Here is a 25,504-nt window from a genome sequence, read left to right on the forward strand (position 1 = left end):
TTGCGCACGCACTGAGGATGATGATGATTATATTATTATTATTATTATTATTATTATTATTATTATTATTATTATTATTATTATTATTACTACTACTACTACTACTACTCCTACTCCTCCTCCTCCTCTATAGACATGTTCTCTTACGTATGAGTTTTACCTTATCGTAATCATGCTATTACCTATATCTGAAATAAACGAGAGATTTATTCATCAACTGCGCATCCGAACGATTATTATTTCAGCAGCTAGGGGGCAGCAGATTGACTGTTTGAAATAATAAGTGTTTGGAAGTACTGGGAACACAGTTGTGCGTAAGTATTCCTTTTATTAACATAAATATATACCGGTTGTGTACAGTTATGTATTACCTATATAGAGATTTCACTTCCGTCTTATTACATGCAGCGTTCGAATAGAAATAACAAAGATGTTAGTAGTAAAACAAACAAAGAAACAAAATTGTAATAAAAAGAATAAAATCTTATTGAAAACTTCATACTTGCAAGTGACACGTGCGGTTTTCTTCCAGTGTTTATGTTGACGAACGTTCCTGTTCCCAAGGTCACTTTGACATCGCCTTTCTTGAAGCAACAGGATCCAAACATAGACGCTCCTTGGTCTCCTACCTAAGGCAAACAATAAGATTACATTAGAAAAAGAATTAATAGAATTAGAAATAGGGAACCTATTGTAATTCACATACTTTCTATTTTCTTTCCTATAAATATACTTAACTCTCTCAGAAGTTGAAAGTGTTATGTACTCAGGTAAGAGCAATAACCTGCAGAGGTCAATTTTAAATGAATTCAACTTTGTATATATATATATATATATATATATATATATATATATATATATATATATATACAACCAGGATCGTCTTCTACAAACTGCTATATTGGCAACATAATATAGGGTGAGTCAAAAGTCAGATTATATAGGAACTTTTCCTTTTCTCGTTTCAGATCACTGTGTACAGCTCACAGATGACGAGAAGAACCCTAAAACAGGGGAAGCGGGGAAAGGTCAACGACACGGTCAAGTCCATTTTCGGTTTTTGAGGTGTGGTCTATACTTAGATGTCGTCTGCTACTCCGGGTAAGTTATCTATGTGCTATTCCGTGGTGTCATTTGAAACTCCCGTGCGAAAAGTGGACGAGCCCATACCTACGTCACACTACTTCTGCTAGGGTTCTTCTCGTCATCTGTGAGCTGTACAATTGTGTGAGTGAAAGAAGATGCTTACGCGATGTCAAAGAATGAGAAACGTTTTTCCTGGCTGAAACTGCCAGCCAGTACACGTGCAACAAAGGAATTTCACCGCAGCCACTAAGATAAGTGACCGATCACGCACGACACACTGGAAAAATTAGTCCAGTAATTTAAGGAGACTAGTAGCGCACACATCAAACCGCATAATGGTAGACAGAAGACTGTTACAGATGAAGAGGCATTAAGCAATGCGTTACCAGTTGTATGCAGGAGTCCAACGAAGAGCACCCTACGTCTGTCAATGGAACATAGTATAAGACAATCGAGTGTGTGCTGCATTTTGCTCAAAAGGAAGTGGCATCTAAACAGAATCCAAATGTTAAAATAACTGAATAACAATGACATCGTATTGCATTTCTACCTTTGAAGTCATTTAAAGGCGGCGATTTACTTAGTTAAAATTCTGGATATCCGGAATCTGAAGCAATGCACTGTGTAATGTACAGACATGATTATGTCGACATTCTGTCAAATAGTTTGGAAAATTGGAAACATCTCAGAGTGGGGTATTTCGACCCAAAAAGTTCGCGAAAATTCGAAATAAAAATTCTAACTGACAATAAATTAAACCATTTACCCTTATCATGTGACAGCCATCCATTTTAATTCATATCAGCAAGAGGCTATCTTAGAAGTGGTTACTCAATCTTGTATACACTGAACGGTTTGCACTTGCTGCTTGCCAAATAATGACTCTATTTTAAATCTACTAATTGTTGCGGAGAGTAGTAACATGCATACTCTGGGAGACACAAAGACCAGGGTACGTGTTACATTTTAAAGTTAGAATCAAGTATTTAAAATTAATATTTATATATTTTTCTATTAAATTGAACATGTCTAATAAACACACAATCGTGTTTACCCACAGTGTCAGTATGTGTCAAAAATAAATTATTGCTTCAAACTACACTATAGATCTTAAGCAAACTATTAGCGAAGAAGTACTTTACGCATCTGATGGCCCTATTAAAAAAAAGTAAATACAGGAATATTACTGTGGAATTTATTTTCTTTACAGAAGTCGAAAAAAAAAGTTATGAAAACTTGCAGAAGAGAACTTTATGATTATCTGTTGAGAAATGTCTTGAAAGTTCTCTTGAGAAGAAGCTAAATCATACGAAAAATTGTCTTTCGAAAATCACCCATTGTCCAGTGGGGAAATTAAATGACCTAACCGTGAATTGAAATATATATTTAAAATCGAGTTCAAACTACGAAATCTTGTAAAGAAGAACGATTTCTCAAGGAGAACAAAAATAGGCTAGCTGGTTATGTAATATTTACGATGTGGCCAAAAAATAAAGCGGGTCTATTACCTAAGGAATTTGAAGAGTGCAGTGAAAGAAGTAAAAGACGAAAAACAAAAGATCCACATGAACAGACACCTGAGACAATTGTGGCACATGCTGCACAAATGAGTTTAAGTGCTGCCGGGGAAAGCGATGCATCTGTTGTAATTAAAGAACAGTTAAAATCTCCTGCTAATTATGGTGAGTGCTAAAAGTGCGTAATGCGCGTACAGACACTTTGTTCACAATCTTAGACAGAAAGACAAGAAAACCAAGATACTTTCAAAATTAGATTATCTATCTATTTTTCTATTTTCATACAAAGATGAGCCTTTCTGAGTGAACATCAAACTTGTTCTATAAACTTCCAACATAGAAGTGTAAAACCAGATCTAATTCTGAGGAGCAGTTGTAAAAAGAGACAAGAAAAGCGTATTCAACAAAAGTTTAACAATAAGAAGGAAATGTCGCTATTAGTTGATATACAAAAAACTGGCTTTAGAGGACACAAATAACGGCAATAAATCTCATCAGTTTTGCTCCGATCCTGAGGTAGCTGCAAGAATGAGTTGATATCGATCTTATAAATCGATTTAAAATTCTATTAGAGGTGATATCAAGTAGACATAGAATAGATATAGAACTTTCCACCTTCTGCGAAGAAACTAAAGGACTATATTAAATTTTATGATTGACAGCAATGACACCTATTGTACATAAAATTTTGGATCATGGTGCAGCAATTAGTAAACATGCATTATTACCAATTGTCAACTTTCTGAGGAAGCGGTTGTAGCTTATAACAAATACTTTCAAAAGTACCGTGCGACAAAGTTCTCACGAATTTCTTGTAAAATAGATCTATTAAACAGGTTGTTGCTTAGGTCAGATCCGCTGATTTCACGTCAGCGCCAACAGTCTTTATTAAAAAGAGAAAAGAAGTCTTAAAATTCGTTTTGCTGACGGACATGAGCTACCCGCAAGAGCTAGAAAAAGCAATTTGGGCGCCTCAATAGGAGTAACTTCTAAATTCAGATGATGATTGCTATACAACTGTAAGTAATAAATCGTACATTCTAGAATAATTTGTTTCTGACTGTTTTCATTGGAGAACATGTATTCAATTTGTGTATTCTCAAACAACATTGGCATAAAAATAGAAAACAGAATCAATTTGTGTATTCTTTGTTCTGTGGTGGAAGGTTGGCAGTTCATATTGCTGTTTTCTATTTTTATGCCAATGTTGTTTGTATTTCTCAATTACCGCCTTTCATTTTCTACTCAGTCACCCTTATCTAAATTCAACTTCGGATTTCTTAAGCAAATGAACAAATTTTCAAACACAAGTTTCATTTTTGGTCCAAAATAGAATTCCTGAGCAATCAATGTTCTGTTCTGTTTCGACAGTTCCAAAAGCGGGTATTCTCTTTAGACATTTCTAAGTTCTTTATTTTACTCCCATTTTAAGTTTTATTTATTTAATTATTTTTTTGCCATACCTGTATAAACCTCCCGGCAACTCCACTTTATTGCATAAATATCTGATTTTTTGCTGGGGTCGGTGTAGTAATTCTTGAATTGAGTAATGATTTGTTCTAAAGTTTTGGAGGCTTCAATGTGGTACAAAACTCATATTGTGTAAAGATCTTATTTAGTGCAGTTGTCAATTTAAGGAATATGGACAGTGGAACAAACAATGTCAGTTGTTGCGGTTTTTGGACTCTCGAAACATATAATACTTTTAACCTGATTATACCAACTTAATAAAATGGGTTTTAAATACCCATTCATACTACCTAACTTCAACAAGTAATCAATATCCTATAACTCGGATGCCAACAAGATACGTAAGTTGTACAGCACACAGAAAATAGAGTTCTTCCAAATGGTGAATTTGTAGATCTGTAACATATTTGTTGTGTGTTTGCAGTGGACTTATGATGGGGGATACGGACAAAATCTTGCGGCCGAAACATCGCCGCCCAAAATCTCGCCGGGATAAAACCTCGCCGCCCAAAAACCTTGCAGGCCAAAATCTCGCTTGGCTAAAACCTTGCGGAATGAAACCTTTCCTTAAAATTTACCCAATGAGTTTCTGAATATGCAATTCATATTACAAATAATAATAATAATAATAATAATAATAATAATAATAATAATAATAATAATAATAATAATAATAATAATAATAATAATAATAATAATAATATACAAAATAGTGTGCGTGGCCTTTCTCGGGGTATTCCCGTTTCCTCTCACTTTCTTCATTCCATCATTTCCTTCATCCTGATCATCTACGTCTCCTTTAACCTATAAGACATAATCGAGGGACGTAAAAACTCAGATATTATTTCATACTTTTATAAATATTATTCGATTTTGTTAGAATTTCCTAAGGTCACCGTCAAAGTGAAATAGAAACCATCACAGGCTCAAACCCCACTTATGTTGAAAATTTGATCGAGACCGATTGGGTGGTTCAAGAGTTATTAAGTCACAAACGCAGCCACTTTCATTTTTATGTATTTCTATATGTCTTCCCTTACCCTCCCCCTTCTCGTCAAAGTGAAATGATAAAAACCATCCCAGGCTCTAACCTGATCTGTGTAGCAAAATAGATCGAAATTGGTCTCGTGGTTCAAGAGTTATTACGCTTCATTTATTTTATATATATATATCTCCCCCTCCACTTCATTATGTGGTCAAAGTGAAATTAACTTGGCACGACATCAGCAAAAGAAAATGGACATGAGATTTGGAACATGGAATATTAGAAGTCTTTATAGGGCAGGCGCGTTAAAATCTGTAACGAGTGAGTTAGAGAAATACAGGATGGACTTAGTAGGAGTTCAGGAAGTTAGGTGGGAAGGAAATGGATCTGAGAATTCCGGAAATTTTACGTTCTTTTACGGGGAAGGAAATAAAAATCACCAGTTAGGAACAGGGTTTTTCGTTCACAAACGAATATTACCAGCAATTAAACGGGTTGAATTTGTTACTGACAGACTTTCTTTTATTACTCTTAAGGGACGGTGGTGTGATATTATTGTTTTAAATGTACATGCTCCAACTGAAGATAAGGGTGACGATATAAAAGATAGTTTTTACGAAGAAGTGGAACGGATATTTGACCAACTCCCGCGATACCATATGAAGATTCTATTAGGGGATTTCAATGCGAAGGTAGGACGAGAGGATATTTTCAAACCGATCATAGGAAACGAAAGTTTGCATAAGGAAAGTAATGACAACGGTGTTAGACTCGTGAACTTTGCAACATCCAAAAATCTAATCGTGAAGAGTACAAAATTCCCACATCGCGACGTTCATAAATACACTTGGACATCACCAGACGGAAAAACACATAATCAAATTGATCACGTTTTAGTAGATAGAAGAAGACAATCTAGCATAATTGACGTCCGGTCGTTTAGAGGGGCTGATTTTGACACTGATCACTACCTGGTAGCAGCGATAATACGGGAGAGATTATCGTTGAATAAAGGTAATACTCAATGTCCGAAAACGGAGAGATTTAATTTAAAGAAATTAGAAGAGAGCCAGGTAAGAGAGGAATACCAGCAGTGGCGGCATAAGTCAAAGTGGGGCCCGGGGCCAGTGAAGTAGACCGGGGAGGCCCTTTTCGAACAATGGTGATTTATATACTTCTATTTTTGACATTCATTTACATAATCATTTTTTTCTGTTTACTCCTCCCTCCTTCCCGTTGGTGTGTGTGTTTAGATCATTTTAATTTGATATATTAAACAAATGGGGTGACATTCAGAATCCCTGTTTTTTTTAATACTTAGAACCGCCTTCAGGCTGGTAACTAAAAATAAAACTGGACCAGGACTATCATTGCATATTGTTTTCTTTTTTATTCATTTCTAAACAAAGGACACGGTAGAAAAAGGATTAGGGATACAAGTGTAACGGAAACTACAACCCACGAAAGAAATAACATAATCGTAAAAACAAACAAAACTTAACAATCAAGAATCCAGAATTTATCCTACACCTATACTATCCTAGTATCAATGCGTACTGTAATTAGATGGAATAGTAGAACTAATGCTCCTAATAATACATTTAGGGACAAATTTACCTACAAAATGTAACAATGAGCTGATATTGCAAAAATTGCAAATAATAATTTAACCGATGCGATTTCTAAATGTAAGTACTATGTTTTCTAGAATTCTTTGTTCAGTTCTCGCCTTTCGTGTTTCTCTTGTGAAATTTCTCATATGAGTCAGTTTATTCATAGTTTCTCTCTGTCTGAATTTATGCTAGATGGGTTTTATTTGATTAGATTTTTCTTCTACAATTAGCCCCATTCACTTTAACATTAGGTTCCTCTCCACAGTGATCACACATAATACTTAAATACTTTTCTTTTTACCGAATTATTTCAGGTAAATAATTGCTAGAATAGATTTCGCTCCTGCGTGTCTTCTTCATTTATCTTTCACTAGGGTTTTCTCCAGTGATAATGTACGATCTATTTAGTCCCACTACTTTTGCCGAAGTATCAATGAATAGTTAAGCACTAGAATATTTATCTCCTGCTTGTCTATTTTATTATTGTTTCCAGATTTCAAACTTGTTTTATGTTTATATTATTTTGTATTTAATAGTTCAGTCATGTTCATATTCTATTGTATTTAATAGTTCAGTCATGTTCATATTCTATCACTTATAACTATTTCCATTACCTCTTACTAACATAGTATTAGAATATATTATAACAAAATATCCTGAATGTATTGAATAATTGGGGATATATTATAGATTAAATATGTAAGCACAGAATTCTACTACGGGCTATACCATCCTAGTTTTCATTACCAGCTATCACCAGTCAATTGACAGATCTTAACGGCTTTTTATTACTCTTTTGGTACTTTTGTATTTTTATTGCCTTTACTTGAAACATGAAACTACTTTCGACAGTAGTTCCACTACCATATTAGCCTGTGTTTCACCAACATTCAGAATGATACCTTCCTTGCTTTGGTAGCAGCGAAAGTCTCACCTATATTATCAAAATCCAGAGTGGATGCTAGTTCATTTTCGATAGGAAGAATGTCCAGATTCGTGAATCTTTCTTGATTCATTGTAGAACGCAAGTATGATTTTTATCAATTTCATTTTGCTGAAAGACCTTTCACACGATGCGACAGATACGTGCAGTGTTATCAAAATCTGAAGAGCGGTTGGCAAACTTTAGTAAATTTCAAGCTCCATTGAAGGTACATATTTCAGGATGCCTTGCGGGGAAAAGTCAAGCTGTTCTTTAGCTTTCTGAGCACACCTTAGTGAACGGATTATATCCTTACAATCCTGAAATAATTCTAAGCCATCCAGGTCATTCGGGTAGAACAAAGCCAAATCAGAGGAACATGCTTTTTGCCTGTCCTCGCTCTCATCATCCAGCTGCTGCACAAAGTTGGCCATAAAACACAGGAATCCAAATCTGTCGTTCAGGTCATGCATCTGAGTAAAATGATCATACACTTGTTGTTTCATCTCGTCTAGAATTTCATTGATAGAGCGCTTCACTTTGGCCTGTGCAGTCAGGGGTTCATTCGTTGTCTCTCCAGGCATGCATTTCTTTCTCCTGTGTGTATCCACAGTTATGTTCCATGCCCTGCAACTTCCTTCAGCTGCAGATATGATTTCCTTACCCAGCTCAAGTCTCCAGGTATCAATGGTGTCAACCAGGCTCCATAACTGAATGAGACTTTGGTTGAAATTCAGATCCTGAAATTAAAGGAATTTTTGGATCCGATCAATATATAAGGAATCTGCAGACCAGAAATATAGTAAAGCGATGAATGAAGTTAAATGACTGGATGCTTGCAAGAAGAAGACCACCACCTCCTCTAGTATCAAGTGTTTCAGTCAAAATGTCACGCAGATCTTCCAACAGATCAAGTACTTCATCCAATTGACTAGAAAGTGCCTTTAAAGCTTCTGCTTTTGAACTCCATCTACTGTCAGTTTTACGTTTCAGACCAATCTTTACGTGATTTTGCAGCACATTCCATCGGTGAGTAGATTTAAGAAGAATACCAAAAACGTTCCATTGCTCCAAAGTGTTTGCCAGAACGTTAACGTGCAGCATGTAAGCCATAAGGTTCAATGAATTATTGTTACAAGGAACGAAAATGGCCCAAAGACTTATATCCCGTATCAAAGTTTGAACTCCAGAATATTGCCCAGTCATTGTAGGCTGATTTTATCACAAGATAGGCCTTTGCAATCTTAATATCAAGCCTATCACGTTGAAGTTTCTTTAGTATTTCAGCAGAAATACCTTCCCGAACTTGAACAGAATCACGTTGTATGTCAACAAATCGAATGATTTGTGACAACTGTTTCACATGAGAACAATCAGGAGTTGAATTAAATATAATGCTGAAGTATTTTGAATATTTGAACACTTGTTTCCTTATTGAACATTTTCTTCATTCTAAATTGTGGGCTGAAATGTAAATTCATACGCAAAAACAAAAAAATAAATAAATAAATAAATAAATAAAAATAAAAAGAATAAAATAAAATAAAAATAAAAAATAAAAATAAAAAAAATAAATTTAAAAAAATGGGGAAACCAGCTAAGCAAAAGGGTTTCGTTCGCTGAAAATTCGACTTCTAAAGGACAAAAGAAAAAGACAGAAGAAAAACAACTGAATCTGCGACTATAGTGTCTGCACCAAAGAGCTTTCAGTTAGCAACAGAATGCTAGTACCCTATTAAAGCATTACGTTCGTCCCTTCTTTCTATCCTCCTGAACTGATATGTGAATAAATAAATAAATAAATAAATAAATAGTGATGTTTTAGGAAGCAGGCTAGTAGATGGGGCCCTATTACTTGCATCATAAGACCTTAGAATGTAAACAACACAATATACTTTGACGTTTTTTAAATTATATTTTAATCTACACAGCTTTTTCGTTTATTTTTCTCTGAGGTTATTGAACAAAGTGAAACTTTTATTTTATTTATATTTTAATCCACATACATTTTTCCTTTAAATTTCTTTGGGGCCCCAAGAGATTAAAACTTTTATTATATTTATTTTTCACCTACATTTATTATTCACCACTTTTTTCTTTGATTTTCACCAATATTCAGAGCTTTTTCCTTTACATTTCTTTGGGAGCCTCCAAGATACTGAAACTTCTATTTTATTTATTTTTAATCTACGTTCAGTTTTTTTCTTTAAATTTCTTTCGGGTCTCCAAGAGAGTGAGGCCCGAAGCTTATAGTTTGTATAGCTTATACGGAAATCCGGCACTGATTAGCTTTATTAAACAGATATTTCTGTTGCTTCATCCGTCCTTTGGTGTAATATTGATTGACAATTAATTGCGTTTCCTTTTAGGGAAGGCGTGGATTATGAATCTTGACAACCCTTGTACGGCTAACAAAGTTCCTTATTAATTATTTTTTACCTATCGTCGGGGCCCCCAGAAAGCGGGGCCCGGGGCGAGTGCACCGCTCGCCCCGCCCTTACGCCGCCACTGAATACCAGATTGAAGTTTCGAATAGATTCTCGGTTTTAGAAGACTCGGAGTGCACTAGTGTTGAGGATACTTGGATTGAAATTAGAGATAGCATTAAAAGTTCAGCAATAGAAAAACTGGGACACGCGGAAATACGTAGGAACAAACCATGGTTCGACCAAGAATGCATTAAACTAGTAGAGAAGAGAAAACAGGCAAAATTACGGTGGCTACAAAATCCGAATGAAATAACTACACAAAATTTCGCAGATATCAGGCGGGAAACTTCCAAAACTTTTAGAACAAAGAAACGGGATTTTTTGAAAGCTAAAATTAAGGAACTTGAAGATAATAGTAAAAATAAAAATATTCGGGACATGTATAAGGGGATCAGCGAATTTAAGAAAGGCTATCAACCTCGTGCTTATATATTAAAGAAATCTGACGGAACAGTTCTCACTGATACGGATAGCCTCTTAAATAGATGGAAAGATTTCTTTGACGATTTGCTGAACACGCAGCCAAAAACTAATGTGCGTGGAGAAAAGGAGATACACACCGCAGAACCGTATATTCCAGAACCCAATCGAATAGAAGTGGAAGCCGCTATAAAGAAATTAAAGAAACACAAATCTCCGGGTGTAGATGAAATTCCGGCTGAGTTAATTTTAGCTGGAGGCGAAAAATTGTGGAACAAGATACACAAACTCATTCTCCTTATCTGGAACAAGGAAGAATTGCCACAAGAGTGGAAAGAGTCAATCATTGTTCCAATTCACAAGAAAGGCGACAAAACTGACTGTAATAATTATCGAGACATTTCTCTTCTGTCAACATCCTATAAAATCCTTTCAAATATTCTGTTAGCAAGATTGACCCCATACGCAGATGAAATTATTGGAGATTATCAGTGCGGATTTAGACGAAATCGATCAACTATCGACCAAATATTTACCATTCGCCAAATACTCGAAAAGAAGTGGGAATACAATACCCCGGTACATCAACTATTTATTGATTTTAGAAAGGCTTACGACTCGGTTAGGAGAGAAACATTATACAACGTTCTTACAAAGCTTGGAATACCGAGAAAGCTAATTAGATTAATTAAGATATGTTTAAGTGAATCCCAAAGTAAAGTCCGGGTAGGAAAATTTTTGTCCACGAGCTTCCACGTCGAAAATGGCCTGAAACAAGGAGATGCGTTGTCGCCATTATTATTTAACTTTGTGCTGGAATACGCCATAAGGAAAATCAAAGATAGCAACCAGGGCCTAGAGTTGAACGGCATTCACCAGGTTATGGCATATGCTGATGATGTAAATTTAATAGGGGATGATAGGAGAACAGTAGAATTAAATGCAGAGATATTATTAAACGCTTGCAGGGACATGGGTGCGTCGGGACCGTAATACGGCAAATTGTGGAGGCGTTAAAATATTAAATAATACTTTTGATAAAGTGGATACTTTCAAATATTTAGGATCAATATTAACAGACGAAAATCATATTCACGAAGAAATTAAATGTCGACTAAAAGCAGGGAATTCGTGTTACTATTCGGTTCAAAATCTCTTGTCGTCGCGAATTCTGTCGAGGAATTTGAAGCTTAAAATATATAAAACGATAATCATGCCTGTTGTTCTGTATGGTTGCGAAACATGGTCGCTTACTCTGAGGGAAGAACATAGACTGAAAGTATTTGAGAACAGGATCCTGAGAAGAATATTCGGACCCAAGAGGAACGAGAATGGGGAATGGCGGAAGCTTCATAACGAGGAACTACATAGTTTATACGGTTTACCCAACATTGTTAGGGTCGTCAAGTCTAGGAGGCTTAGGTGGGCAGGTCATGTAGCTAGAATGGAAGAAAGTAGAAACGCTTTCAAAGCCTTGACTGGTAGACCCATAGGAAAACGACCATTAGGAAGACCTAGGCGCAGATGGGAGGATAATATTAAGATGGATCTCGCAGAGATAGGAATACAAAGTAGAAACTGGATCCAATTAGCTAAGGATAGAAGTCAGTGGAGAGCTTTTGCGAACGCGGCACTGAACCTCCGGGTTCCATAGGCCATAGAGTTAGTTAGTTAGTTAGTTAGTGAAATTACAAAAGACATCCCAGGCCCGAACCTCATCTATGTTGAAACTTTCATCGAGATCGGTCGGGTGGCTCAAGAGGTATGATGTCACATAGTCATTTTCATTTTTATATAGGATAGATTTTCAAAGCACGCGTTAGAATATTTTCTTCTCATTATTTTAATACAATTATGTGTTATTAAAAATATATACATATAGCAATATATAGATCATTCTACATCGAAGAAATCGTCGTGACGACGTTTTACACTGACGACATTTCTTCCCAGGCGAGATTACGTCCCGCGTAGCTTAGACCAGGCGAGATTCTGTGTTCCGAGATCAGGATCTCCGGCGAGGTTTTGTCCAGGCGAGATTTTGGGTCGCGAGGTTTTGGCCCGGCGAAATTTTGGTCTGCGAGGTTTCGGCCCGGCTGGGCGGCGAAGTTTTGGCCAGGCGGGGTTTTGGTCCGCGAGGTTCCGGCAGCGAGATTTTGTACCCAAACCTTATGATGGATGCTGGTAACGAACGTATTGCTGTCTATTGATGTTTATGTACGTAAGTTTGCTACTTTTCTCATGTTATACGATGAATTTTAAATTACTGTAGATCCGGTTTAATTTGCTTAATAAACAATCTAATTCTAAACTTTTATTGTAGAGAAAAAGAACATCGTCAACATATCTCTAATACCACACTGCACCTAGTATCTGTTCCTTAACAATCTTACTTTCAAAGATATAGAGGATCAAGTTCGCTAAGAAAGGAGATAAAGGATTACTCATGGCTAAACGTGCTATTTGGTGCAAAATATTCTCTTGGAAGGAAAAAATGTTCCAGCTCGAGTATTTCACTTATTTCAGATGTATTAGCAAGCCATTTTAATAAGGTTAGCGTTCACTAAATTAATGATTTGCTGTTTTATTTCAAAATTGTTTTTCACGCAATTTTCACGCTGATTTTCCACGGCACGGCACTGGGCTATGACCGATATACTCCAGATTGACAACTACATTAAATAAGATCTTTATACAATATGGGTTTCATACTTCGTGAAAACCCCTAAAAATTTTGAAATAAATCACTCAATTTAATTCGAGGTACTACATCGACCCAAACGAAAAATCAGAGGTTTATGCGTCAAAATACAGTTTGCCAGGACGACTATACAGGTATGACAAAACGAAACCTCAGAACACGGTTTAAAGAACATATTAGAAACGCCAAAGCAGAATACTCGCTTTTGGGACTGTCGAAATATTTGAAAGAAACACAATACAATGATAATTCAAGAATTTTATTTGGAACCAGAAATGAAACAGAAACTTTTGTACGAAAATTTATTTATTTGCTTAAAGAATCCAAAGTTGGACTTAGAAAAGGAGTGGGTGAGTAGGGAAGGGAAAAAGTAATTCAGAAATACAAACAACATTAGCGTACCAATAAAGACCCCAATATGACTTGCTACCTTTTACCACAAAACAAAAGAATATACGAACTGAGTCCGCCATGTTACACTGCGTTACTCCACCATCTGATGAGTGAACGGCAGCTTATGCAAGATTACTTTTTCGCACTGCTCGGTTCTGGTGAGTCCGTTCCTTTTACTTTCTTGATGTTTTTATTATTCTTTCTTGTGTTTTTAATATCCGTGATCAAGGCTCCGGAGGGAGAGCCGAAACCCAGGAACGGCAAGGTATTTCAAGAAATCATAATTACCTGTACGTAAAATGATTGTAAGAATTCCTGGGCAAGCCTATATATTGTCTGAACAATTGAACAATTTATTATCCTATACTAACACTCAAATGCCAAGTTATAACAATCAAAATATTTAAAACACGTATAGTAAACTATTATAAAACATTGCCAGTGTAAATAACTAACTAACTGAGTGGACTACGGAAACCGGATGTTCAATACTGCATCAATTTCTACTTTGTACTCCTATTTCTGCGAGATTCATCTTAATATTATTCTCACATCTGCGCCTAGCCCTTCTTAATGGTGATGTTTGATTAGATTTTCAGTTGAAATTTAAAAAAGGTTTCTACTTTCTTGAATTCTGGCTACATGACCTACCCACCTGAGCTTCCTAGACTTAACGATTTTAATAATGTTAGGAAAACGATATAAATTATGCAGTTTCTCGTTATAAAGTTTCCGAAAATTCCCCATTTCCATCTTCTTGGATCCGAATATTCGCCTCAGTATTTTACTCTCAAATACTTTCGGTATGCGTTCTTTCCTCAAATTAAGCGACCACGTTTCGCAACCATACATTACAACAGACATAATTATAGTTCTATATATTTCAAGCTTCAAATTCATCGACGGAATTAGCGAAAACAAAAAGAGTCTGGATTCAACACGAATTCTCTGCTTTCAGTCGACATTTTATTTTTTCGTGGATATAATTTTGGTTTGTTAATGTTGATTCTAGATATTTGAAAATATCGACTTTGTATTATTTGATATTTAACGTATTCATAATTTGCAAACTCACGATAACTGCGAGTTTCCATGTATTTAGTTTTCTGTACATTTATTTCTAAACCTATGTCCCTATAGGCATTTAATAAAACTTCTGCATATCTTCCTATTTTTTAGTGCAAATACATAAATAAATAATTTTGACCATTCTTTAGACCGAAACACGCCCACTGTGAGTCGCTTACACACATGCATTGATGTTGACAGTATACACTTGAACATATTCTACAAATCCCTGTGTACCGTGAGTTTTGATCAGCCTGTATTTTATGTGCCTATCAGATGATGCCATAATTAATTTATTAATTCACAGTAGCCGCGGTTCGGCACTACGCGTCGCGACGCAAAAAATGTAAAAATCGATAACTTAAAACTAAAATCTTACGAACTAAATAAAAATGTATGCAAAAATAAATTTCGAAAAGTTTCTTTATAAACTACATTCTTATTTTTTTATTTTTTTTTCTCGAATCTTCTGTGAATAGTATCTTCAGGTTCTTCTTCATATGGCTTTGAAAGCGCAACATACAACAGATCGTGTCCTACCAGATAAAATAGAAACTTTTCGATCAGCGGTAATCACTCTTAAAACCCGAGTTGCTGTTTTTTCTTTCTTTCCTCAATCAGTCACAATTAAAAAAAAAAAAATAATAATAATAATAATAATAAATACATTAACGTACACCAAAGCTTAACTTGATACTTGTAATCATGCGTCAATTTAGTTCTCTAAGTAGATAACAGTACAGACGGTCGAAACCTGAACTTTTTAAAAATAAAACACTGTAATTAAATCTTGATGTTAATTATTTGAATAAACGATAGAGCAATAATTTTTATATCATTTATTTATTTACTAACATCAATTACCCGCTTCGTTGGGTTAAATTAAGAAAATATAGTAATATGTTCCGTTAGTCAGTCACTTTTACTATTACTAAAGCGCTCTCTTGATGTCGGACTTTCCGATCATTTTTATTTCTTCCTCCTCTTCCTTCCCATGCTGCGTGGCTGAATTTGGATGTAAACGGGATCGGAAGTGTCACTGTTCAACTCAGTGACCCCGAAAACTATAGATTCGACACTAATATCGGTAATTTTCGATCATTTTTAAATATCTCCCCCTCTCCCCCAACCTAAGTTGCACCGTCAGTGATATGATAAAATTCGTGCCAGGTCCGAACCTCATCTATGTTGAAAATTTGATCGAGATTGGTCGTGTAGTTAAAAAGGTTAGGAGTCACAAACATAGTTCACTTTCAATTTTGTAATATAGATTGAAGTTAACCAATGAGCAACACAAGGAATAAAAATGACAAATTAGAATTACATAGTGCAATGTACATAGCAAAGTAGTCCCTTTGAATAAAGCTTGTAGTATTTTAACCAATCTGGATGGGCGTACTGCAGCGGTTGAATTGTTAAAGAATGCAGTAGTGTTGTTAAGACAAGAATCTGTAATATTAAGGTGTCTACATATTAATACAAAAACCACAAACTGTATGAACCCCGCTGGCAGAACTTTCTTTGTCTTTCTGCGATGAACTTTTCTAAGTCAAAAATTTTCTACAGGAATTCTGCCAAAAAATTTTTGCAAAAGAAATACTTGCGACTGTTAAAAAATACGCTTTACGCGACGTAAAAAACAGTTCAAACTATATTTATGCGAGTCGTCTGTGCATTTAAGACATCTACACATAGCAGGCATGTTTTTACATTTTTCTGCTGGCTATATTTTCTTCCTCTGACAATTTTTCTGCACAGGTGCTGCAAATTTTCTGCGATCACATCGCAGATCGCGGCATGTTCTGCTATGAACTGAAGAAAAGTAATTTACGTCGTGCCTTTGCGCTTGTTACTTTAATTAAATATTTCTTTACTGTCTGGGTACATCTACAGCACCATTCTTATTACCAGTTTATACAACTTCACAGTTAAGAATAATAGCAATCTTATCAAAGAACCTAAACAGGATCTCAACAGGTGTTTTCAGAAGCTTGTTCATATTGCTTTAAAAGTTGAATCTGGGCACACTACGCTCACTTTGGATTGCAATGATAGTTTGAAAATTATTTCGAAACTCCATACCTGATACCAACAAAAAGAAGAATTTTAGCTTGTTTCAAGAAACCTCATTGAAAAACTACACAAGGCAAAATAAGTGTTCAACCACGTAATTTCTAAAATTTACAAAGTTTGCGGAGTGTTAAATCTGCCAGCGAAATTAAGTATTTACAACAACCAAATAGTAAGTTCAGGGACAATCACATAGATCAAAATATTTAAGACATATTGTGGAATCCCACACAAATATTAATTTTAATAATAGTTTTTTTCACAAGAAAAAAGGTAATTGACTGCAAATATAGGGACAATTATTCAAGAGCAATCGAAAATCGATATATATATATATATATATATATATATATATATATATATATATATATAATTGAAAGCCTTTACTTTAGGGATAACCCTCCTAAAGATGGTAAAGAAATATTCAATGGTAAAGTACCAAACACTGGAGTATAATGTGAAACATGTGCGTACATATATACGTGGATGTGATTTAAATATACAGGGTACGGCAAAAAGACCTCCTGCATTTGGAGAGGGCGCTGTGTTAGTTGTGGTGGGGATATGGAGGCGCAGGGGGTATCGATCGATAGCAGTGTACGTGCCATTTCCAGTAGTTGCCAATGGCGTTGCGCGGTGAGCATCATGCATTTATTGTGGAGGAATATATTCGTAATGTTAGTTCTGTGATCGCTACTCAGCGGACATTTCGCATTCGGTTCGCACTTGACCGACATGATTCTGTTTCAGATAGAAAAAAGTATTCAAGTTTGGGTATCAAACTTTAGAGCAACAGGTTCTGCACCGAGAAAAAATCGTCTGGCCGATCACGGACTGTAACAACGCCGGAAAATGTGGCACGTGTGAGAGCGTCGATCCAGCACTCTAAAAAGCGTTCAGCACTTAAGTGGGTCGGCTAGGCGATTTTTTTTTTCTCTAAAGTTTGATAATCAAACTTGAACAGCTTTTCTATCCGGAACAGAATCGTGGCCAAATCCGAACTGAATGCCAAATGCCAGCTGAGTAGTAATCACAGAACCACCATTACGAATATACTCCTCCACAACAAACGCACGATCCTCACCGCGCCACGCCATTCCGACTACTAAAAATGGCACGTATATCGCTATTGATCGACACCCATCTGCCGCCACACCCTGCCACAACTCATACAGCGCCCTCTCCAAACACCGGAGGTCTTTTTGTCCACTCTGTACTTAAATTAAGCTTCAGTTCATATACGTATAAGTAGATGTATGAACTAAAGCTTAATTTAAATGTATGCGACTCGGGCCTAAGTTAAACTGTAGTTCTACCGGTGTGAAAACGAAATAAATATATATAACGAAATTTGCATTAGACATACTAATTTAATCCTACTTCACTTAAAACACTTTAAAATATATATATATGTATACATATAAGGGGCAAATTCATTAATTTTCTGACTACTCACAACACAAAATATGGGAATGGCACTACCGAAGACTTCGGGCAGGCAGCTCCCAAAGTTGCTGCAAGTGTCCACAACTTTTGGTAACAACGACGATGGAATGCCAAACATGTTGAGCACCCAATATCCCCATGACAACACAAAAGGATCGAAAAATCCAGTAGCACTAGCGTTCGAATAATCTGTCGCGTGGACTTTTCCTCCGGTGAGTTTGTACACCAACCAAGTGTCTATCGTTCCAAACATAGCTTTTCCTTGCTTTGCGCGCGTCTGCAATAATGGAATATTTTTCAACGCCCATACTAACCGCAGCGTAACCTGCAACAGAAAATATTCGTCAGAACAAAGAAACAAACAAACTAACAAATAAAAGGCTTACAGTGACAATGACAGTTCCATTATATACCAATGAGTAGACAAGTTAATACACTTATTCATATTTAAAGGATACAATAGAAAATAATGATTCTTTTTATTCCTTACTGGCAACAGTGGTAACAAACTGGCAATAATGGTAAACAACTGCATCATTGTATACCTATATTAGCACACATACGTCGTATAAATGTGTTTTACATGTTATTATGTTTTTAGTATTCCAAATAATATTTTAATGTGTATTAGGTGAAAAAGACATGCAGTTTTGCTTTCGTAAGTGCTATTTTTAGCTGAAGGTCTTTGGAGAAAGTATTAAAATTTTTGTTCTGTATTCGGAGGTTTTGTGAAAGTGACAATTATGGGCAAAACCAAAGACCTGTCTTCACGTAAAATTGCATTAACTGAGTGTCTTGTGAAAGAAAAACGTTACACACAGAAAGAAATAGCTAGAAAACTGCCTATTTCTGTCCAATAAGTTGGACCTTGAAGCTCGGTGAGTCATACACGCAAAACAGCTTAGGTAAATATGGGCATAAACCGAAAATCAGCCCTCGTGTTCAGAGGAAACTACTACAGATGGCCAAATCTAATAGAAGAGCTACTATCAAGGACTAGTCAAATCAGTTAAAGGCGTACTGAAGTGAAATATCTCCATCCACAGTAAGAAGATGATTAGTGCAGCGGGCTTGCCAGCGCGAAGGCTCTGCAGAAGGCGAAGTTAACCCCAGCAATGGCAAAGAAGAGGTTGGCATGGGGAAAGGAAATGAAAAATAGATTCAAGGATGACTGGAGCAAGGTAAGGTACCAAGCATTACACATTTATCTTGAGTATTTTGTCAATTTGGGCATCTTTGGAGTGTTGTGGTACACTTAAATAATTTTTAACTCTATTGTACAAGGGTTTACGGGAGCAGTTCTATGAATATGATGTTTGGTGTATGATATTATGATAAAATTTAAAATAAATATACTGATATACATTATACTATTTCCAGGTATGTTTCTCTGATGAATCAATATTTTCCATAAGTGAGGAAAGTAGCCAATATGTTCGCAGGACGTCAGATGAAACATTTTCTCAAACCGTGTTTCCCAAACACCCAACGTCAGTCATGGTCTGGAGCTGTACGTCAGTATGTGGTCCTAGTAGACTGTATCTCGTGAAAGAAATGATGAATCAAAAACTATGTTAAAAGGTGCTAGAGACCAGACTTATCCCACAAAAGAAGGAATGTTTTTCAGATAGGAACTTTGTTTTCATGCTTGATGGGGCTCCATGCTCTCAAGCAAGGACTGTAAGGAATGTTTTTCGGATAGGAACTTTGTTCTCATGCTTGATGGGGCTCCATGCTCTCAAGCAAGGACTGTAAGAAATGTTTTTCGGATAGGAACTTTGTTTTCATGCTTGATGGGGCTCCATGCTCTCAAGCAAGGACTGTAAGGAATGTTTTTCGGATAGGAACTTTGTTTTCATGCTTGATGGGGCTCCATGCTCTCAAGCAAGGACTGTAAGGAATGTTTTTCGGATAGGAACTTTTGTTTTCATGCTTGATGGGGCTCCATGCTCTCAAGCAAGGACTGTAAGGAATGTTTTTCGGATAGGAACTTTGTTTTCATGCTTGATGGGGCTCCATGCCCTAAAGCAAGGACTGTAACTAATTTCCTGAGGGAAAATGGTATTCAGATTCTGCCATGGGCAGGACTTAAACCCTATCGAAAACTTGTAGACTATTTGTAAGAAGAAAGTGAAGAGAGAAACGATAACCTTCAAGATTGATCTCATCGCAGCACTTATCAGAATATGGCATCGCGATGAGGAAGTGAAAAGTAATTGTGTAAAGTTAATGAAAAGTATGTCAAAGCGTATAGAAATGGTAATAAAATCGAAAGGCATGCATACAAAATACTAACAAGTTGTGAAAGAACGCAACAATACAGGATTTATTTAAAATTGTATTTAAGGTTCTTCCTTTTCCAAACTTTAGTCTAATAATTTGCACAGGTTTGTAGAATCTTCATCGTATAATTTCACCTCTGTAAGTTTCCGTAATTTGTAATCTTGTGTGAGGCTGCGGTGACTCAGTGATAGAGCGTTCAACTCTGGTGCTTGGGGTCCCGGGTTCAAACCCTGCTTCCTGCCAAGTGAACTTTGTGGTGGACAAACACCGTGTGCGTGGATTTTCTCGGGGTTCTCCCGTTTCCTCCCACTTTCTTCATTCCACCATTTCATTCATCTATTATTATCACCGTCTCCTTTAGCCTAACCGGCATAATCGTGGGACGTAAAACTAAAAAAATCATTTTCATTATTTTGTAATCTTGTGTTAATATATCTATATATATATATATATATATATATATATATATATATATATATATATTAAAAACCAGTTACGCAAAGTAACCTAGCAAAATATAGTCTTATTCACATAAGCTGAGTCACCTATCTCTAAAAGATTATATTTTCGCAACTGCAAGTATTAATTTTAATATCTTGACTTGAATAAGATCTCAATTAGACAAAGATGATTTATGATTACAATGTATAGATAAAATTACAGGATTTTTTTAAAGATATACGGATGGGTAGGAGTTTTGAACAATGCTGCACATACGAATAAAAAACAAATAAATGTAACAATTAAGTATCTAATTTTAAAACTTAGTTAATATTCGTATCTTTCATATTTAATTAACCTAAAACTATACTATATTCATACCTCATCCTAGTATCTAGGCTCAAAAGAAAGTAGCAGCACGTGACGACAAAATATTTAGCCTATCATTTGGAAAGATACGATACTTATTCATATAAAATTAATTATTAGTATGAGCTTACCTGAACATTCATTAACTTAAATACACTGGCTGCCAGAAACCTCTTCTGATGACTTAGCATGTATAGGAACTTGGACGTATACCTAAAGGCCTGAAACAAAACGGAAATAATGATTCATGAGTCAACAATTTTAACAGAAGCACAATATCAGTAGGGTGGCCCGGAAATGTTTTTTTTTTTTTTCGACTATCGATAATGAATAATGCAGAGAAGGTGCCATTGGTGGCACTAAGTTCACACAAAAGAATTTGAGATTTTTATGTGAACCTGAGTTGCCGAAAATGCCTTGAACTTTCACTAAAACGTTCATTTCTGATTTTTTTCAAAACAATGCGTTATTTTATTCTATTCTTATTTTTTGGCAGTTTGTATATGTATAATCATGTTTAGTGTTGCAAATGCCTACATAAGCTCCGAATAAGTGTTACTGAGGTGGTATTTGCCTTCTAAGGTAGCTGATTTTTTATCGCTTCATCGCGCAGAAATAGGCAAAAGTTTCGATCTCCCACCGGTTTTATTTGTATGTTCCTTGCAATTACTTACCTCTTTTGTTCTACTTGATGCACAGATGTGTCATATTTTTGGGTGACGTCCTGTAGCACGCCTTATATACAAGTCCAGAAGTGGAGGAGAATGCGGCACGGAATGGAGCGGTGTTGCTGGATAAAACTCTTGAGACGGGGTGTTTTCTCTGCACTCATTCACTTTGACTGCGACATTTGCTTAGAAGGAAATTACTTGAGTGCGAGGCTGGGATAGCAAGAAATCGTCGGTGGCACATGAAACCCCAGCCCACCAAACAATTGCAAACAAAATATTAGCTGGTAATTGTTACAACAACGGGAATCAAAGAACTTATCTTGAAAACAGGCGAATTTTGGGCAATTTTAGGAGGACGTAACGGACACCGAGAACTGGAAGGAATGTGGCCTTTTGGAAATGAGTACACAAGACGAAAGTAAGTAACACATATTTCACGAAAAAAAAAATGTACATCGAGTGGGGGCGGGATCACAAGCGCCCGACGTTCGCCGCGCTGGACGAAGAGCAGGAATGGCAACGACACAGTAGAGGTTGACGGAGTACCTGGGAACCTAACCTAAACCTAGGAACACCGGTTAACAGTTATAGCAGTGCTACTTGACTCTGACTTCGGCGTATACGTGTTAGTAGGTGAGAATAGTAAATGAGTTCGCACGAGAGGCAGTCGAATAGGAGTGGAAATTACGGACACGAGGAGACGTGAACAGGCACTGACTACAATGACAAATGCAACAATCTAGTTGTGACATATTGTGTATACAATAAGATATCAATGGAAATTCTGAACAAGGCAAACATTGCATTGTAACTACAACAGTTGCCACAGTTGACATTTCGCGTTCCAGAGCGGAGAGAGTATCAGATAGGAAGAACGAAGTGACAAATCACATTCTATTATTTTTGCAGGACGATGCTGTGGATTGTGCAATAGTATATACTCTGAATTGTGATGACAGCATAGAGGCGGATGTACATGAAGACGAGAAAGTGTACATTAGTGACAGTGATATCGGGTGGTAGGAGGAATCATCATCGACAACGTCAGATACCACATCTCCTCTCCACAAAGAAAATGGCGCACAAGAGTAGCAAGACAGTGATAGCACGAGTAACGACCATCAATGATGTGACCCATTCCTACACTATAAGCTTGGATGAGATATTAGCAAGCAAATCATTTACTGTTCTGTATGAAGTTGGAGTTCTCTCCTGCCAACCATTCGGCCCCGTGTTGAAATACTCACATGTACAGTAGAGACTGTGTACGTTACAGCCGGCACGAGTGGTAAAATGTCATTACAGTAACTGCGGCTGTAAAGGGGACTACAACCTACGCCCAGATTACACAGATTAGGGCTAAGGTGCCCTGCAGTACCGGAACCAATGACTCTTGCAATCGTTCCATTTAGGAGTGAGACAAATCTCTCCTCCCCGACACATTTAACTCATTTCACTTTCACGAAAAAGAAAGATAATGCCAGCGTAGGATTAACTTCCATCCTCAATTCGTCTCACTCGTGGTTAAATGGTTAGGATACGCATCTTCGGCGCACGAGATCCGGATTCTATTCCCGGCGGGAGCTCATATGGTTCGGACTCGCGTGTCATATAGCACCGATGCTGAAAAAGACGCTCAATCCTAATCTTAAAAAAAAAAAAAAAAAAAAAAAAAACTATATCCCACGGGGCACCGAGCTAAGTTGGAGGAATCGAGGTAGTGGGCGACTTGTTGTGGGTGGTAGTCTCACCACCGGAACTCTCTAGCTGACGTACAAACAGCTACCCGAGTGACTTCACACTACAGACTGGCAACACTGGTATCCAGTCAATGAGCCTACCAACTAAAGCGCACCAGAAGCGACTCGTCCACTTGGAATTCGGCGCTGCACGAAGCAAGTAATGAGCTACCAAAGTGAAGAAAGAAGGACAAGCACGCGCTTCACTGCTTGATATAACTATAACTATCTTTGTTTTGAAAGAACAGTGGACGAATATTTAATCTATCTTTATACTGTAATATACTTAGCACTGTATAAATACATAGTCTCCGAAAAAAAATACTGTATTTTAAAATTCAATAGTTTTGAGTCATTCACTTAGTTTATTATCGCATGCCGTTAGTTGTTAGCTTTCCTTGTAGGTGATTTATCTGTGTTTCTGAGCAAGTTACGACGAAGCGCATTTTCACTTGTTGTGAGGGTTTGTTAGTTCCGGAATCAGTTAATTATGTTATTTTATGATCCTTTTAATTAAGTGAGCCAGTGCCTACACTACATATCCATAGCTGTGTATCTGCTTCGCACATAAAATTCTTTCCGAAGAAGGATAATGGATACGTCCATTAGCACGATAAACCGAGATCCATCTCGCAGTTATATAAAGGTAACCAAGAAAGTTCTGTCGCTTTTTCACCTATCACCTTCGAACATCGATATGTCACTTAAGACGTCCCTGGAAGATCAAAAATAGTCCCCATCAGCATCGACGATCTTCTTCCAACGTCCTGGAAGGCCATGGATTCCATCGCGGTACAACTTGGTGGGCCGCGAAGCGACGGTATGAAGTGAACTTTGCACCTCTACTAGGGATTTGAACTGGGTCCTCTAAGGTGATTGTCCAAGGAATGGAACAGGTGATAATCGGACAGCGCAATGTTCGAGGAGTATGGAAGATGCAATAGTTTCCCATCCAAGATGTAGAATGGTGACTCAGGTCATCCTAGCCACGTGGGACTTAGCATTGTCCTGTAACAGAAAGATCCCTTTGCGATTCAGAAGTGTTGGCTCCAGAGTTTTTAGATTTTCTTGAACACGGCTCAACTACTGACAGGGGCCGCGGTGGCTCAGTGGTAGAGCGTTCACCTATGGTGCATGGGGTCCCGAGCTCGATCCCAGCTCCCGCCAAGTAAACTTTGTGGTGGACAAACACCGTGTGCGTGGGTTTCCTGGTGTTCTCCCAGTTTCTTCATTCCACCATTTTCTTCATTTCTCATCATCACCGTCTCCTTTAGCCTAGCCGGCATAACCGTTGGACGTAAAATTTAAAGATTTCATTTCATTTTCAACTACTGACAGTACACAGTTGCATTGACGCTCTGACCAGGTAGTAGCAGTTCCCGATGCACGATACGGCGATCAGTCCACCAAACACACAGGAGGACCTTCTTCTAATGCAGTGCTGGTTTCGGCTGTTTTGGAACTGGTCCAAGGAATGCTAACCAATGATCACCGCACGGTGGAGTTTCGTATAGGACCCACTTCTCATCACATGTCAACACTCTGTCCAGAAATGGCTCCTTCCTCAGATGACACAGCAAAGAAACACAGGTGTCTGCTAGCGTTGCATTCTGGTCCAGAGTCAAATCATGTGGGAACCATCGACCCAACTTATAGTGCTTCCCAAGTTGATGGAAGTGCTGCCGAATGGTTTCTCTACTCACACTGAATTGTGTCTCAGTTCCTCATATGTCTGGCCACTGTTCGTCTCAACTGCTGCCCGGAGATCTTCGTTTTGTACATGTGTTGGACTTTTGGCATATGGTGCGTCTTCGAATGTTT

At 37.0% G+C, this 25,504-nt stretch overlaps 1 protein-coding gene across 4 annotated transcripts in view; it reads right to left on the reverse strand.

The window, feature by feature from the left end:
* The window catches only part of LOC145690776 (glycerol kinase 5-like), a 156,066-nt gene that overhangs the window by 38,405 nt on the left and 92,157 nt on the right, over positions 1-25,504 (reverse strand). For all 4 annotated transcript variants that reach the window (XM_081766026.1, XM_081766027.1, XM_081766024.1 and 1 more), the window contains exons 5-7: positions 21,405-21,494; positions 18,191-18,505; positions 503-629 (exon numbers count right to left, since the gene is read on the reverse strand). In XM_081766026.1, coding sequence (XP_081622152.1) covers positions 503-629; positions 18,191-18,505; positions 21,405-21,494 — 532 coding nt within the window. The remainder of the gene's footprint in view (positions 1-502; positions 630-18,190; positions 18,506-21,404; positions 21,495-25,504) is intronic.

The sequence above is a fragment of the Thermobia domestica genome, chromosome 7 (assembly GCF_964235325.1).
Source record: "Thermobia domestica chromosome 7, izTheDome1.hap1.1, whole genome shotgun sequence".
NCBI lineage: Eukaryota > Metazoa > Arthropoda > Insecta > Zygentoma > Lepismatidae > Thermobia > Thermobia domestica.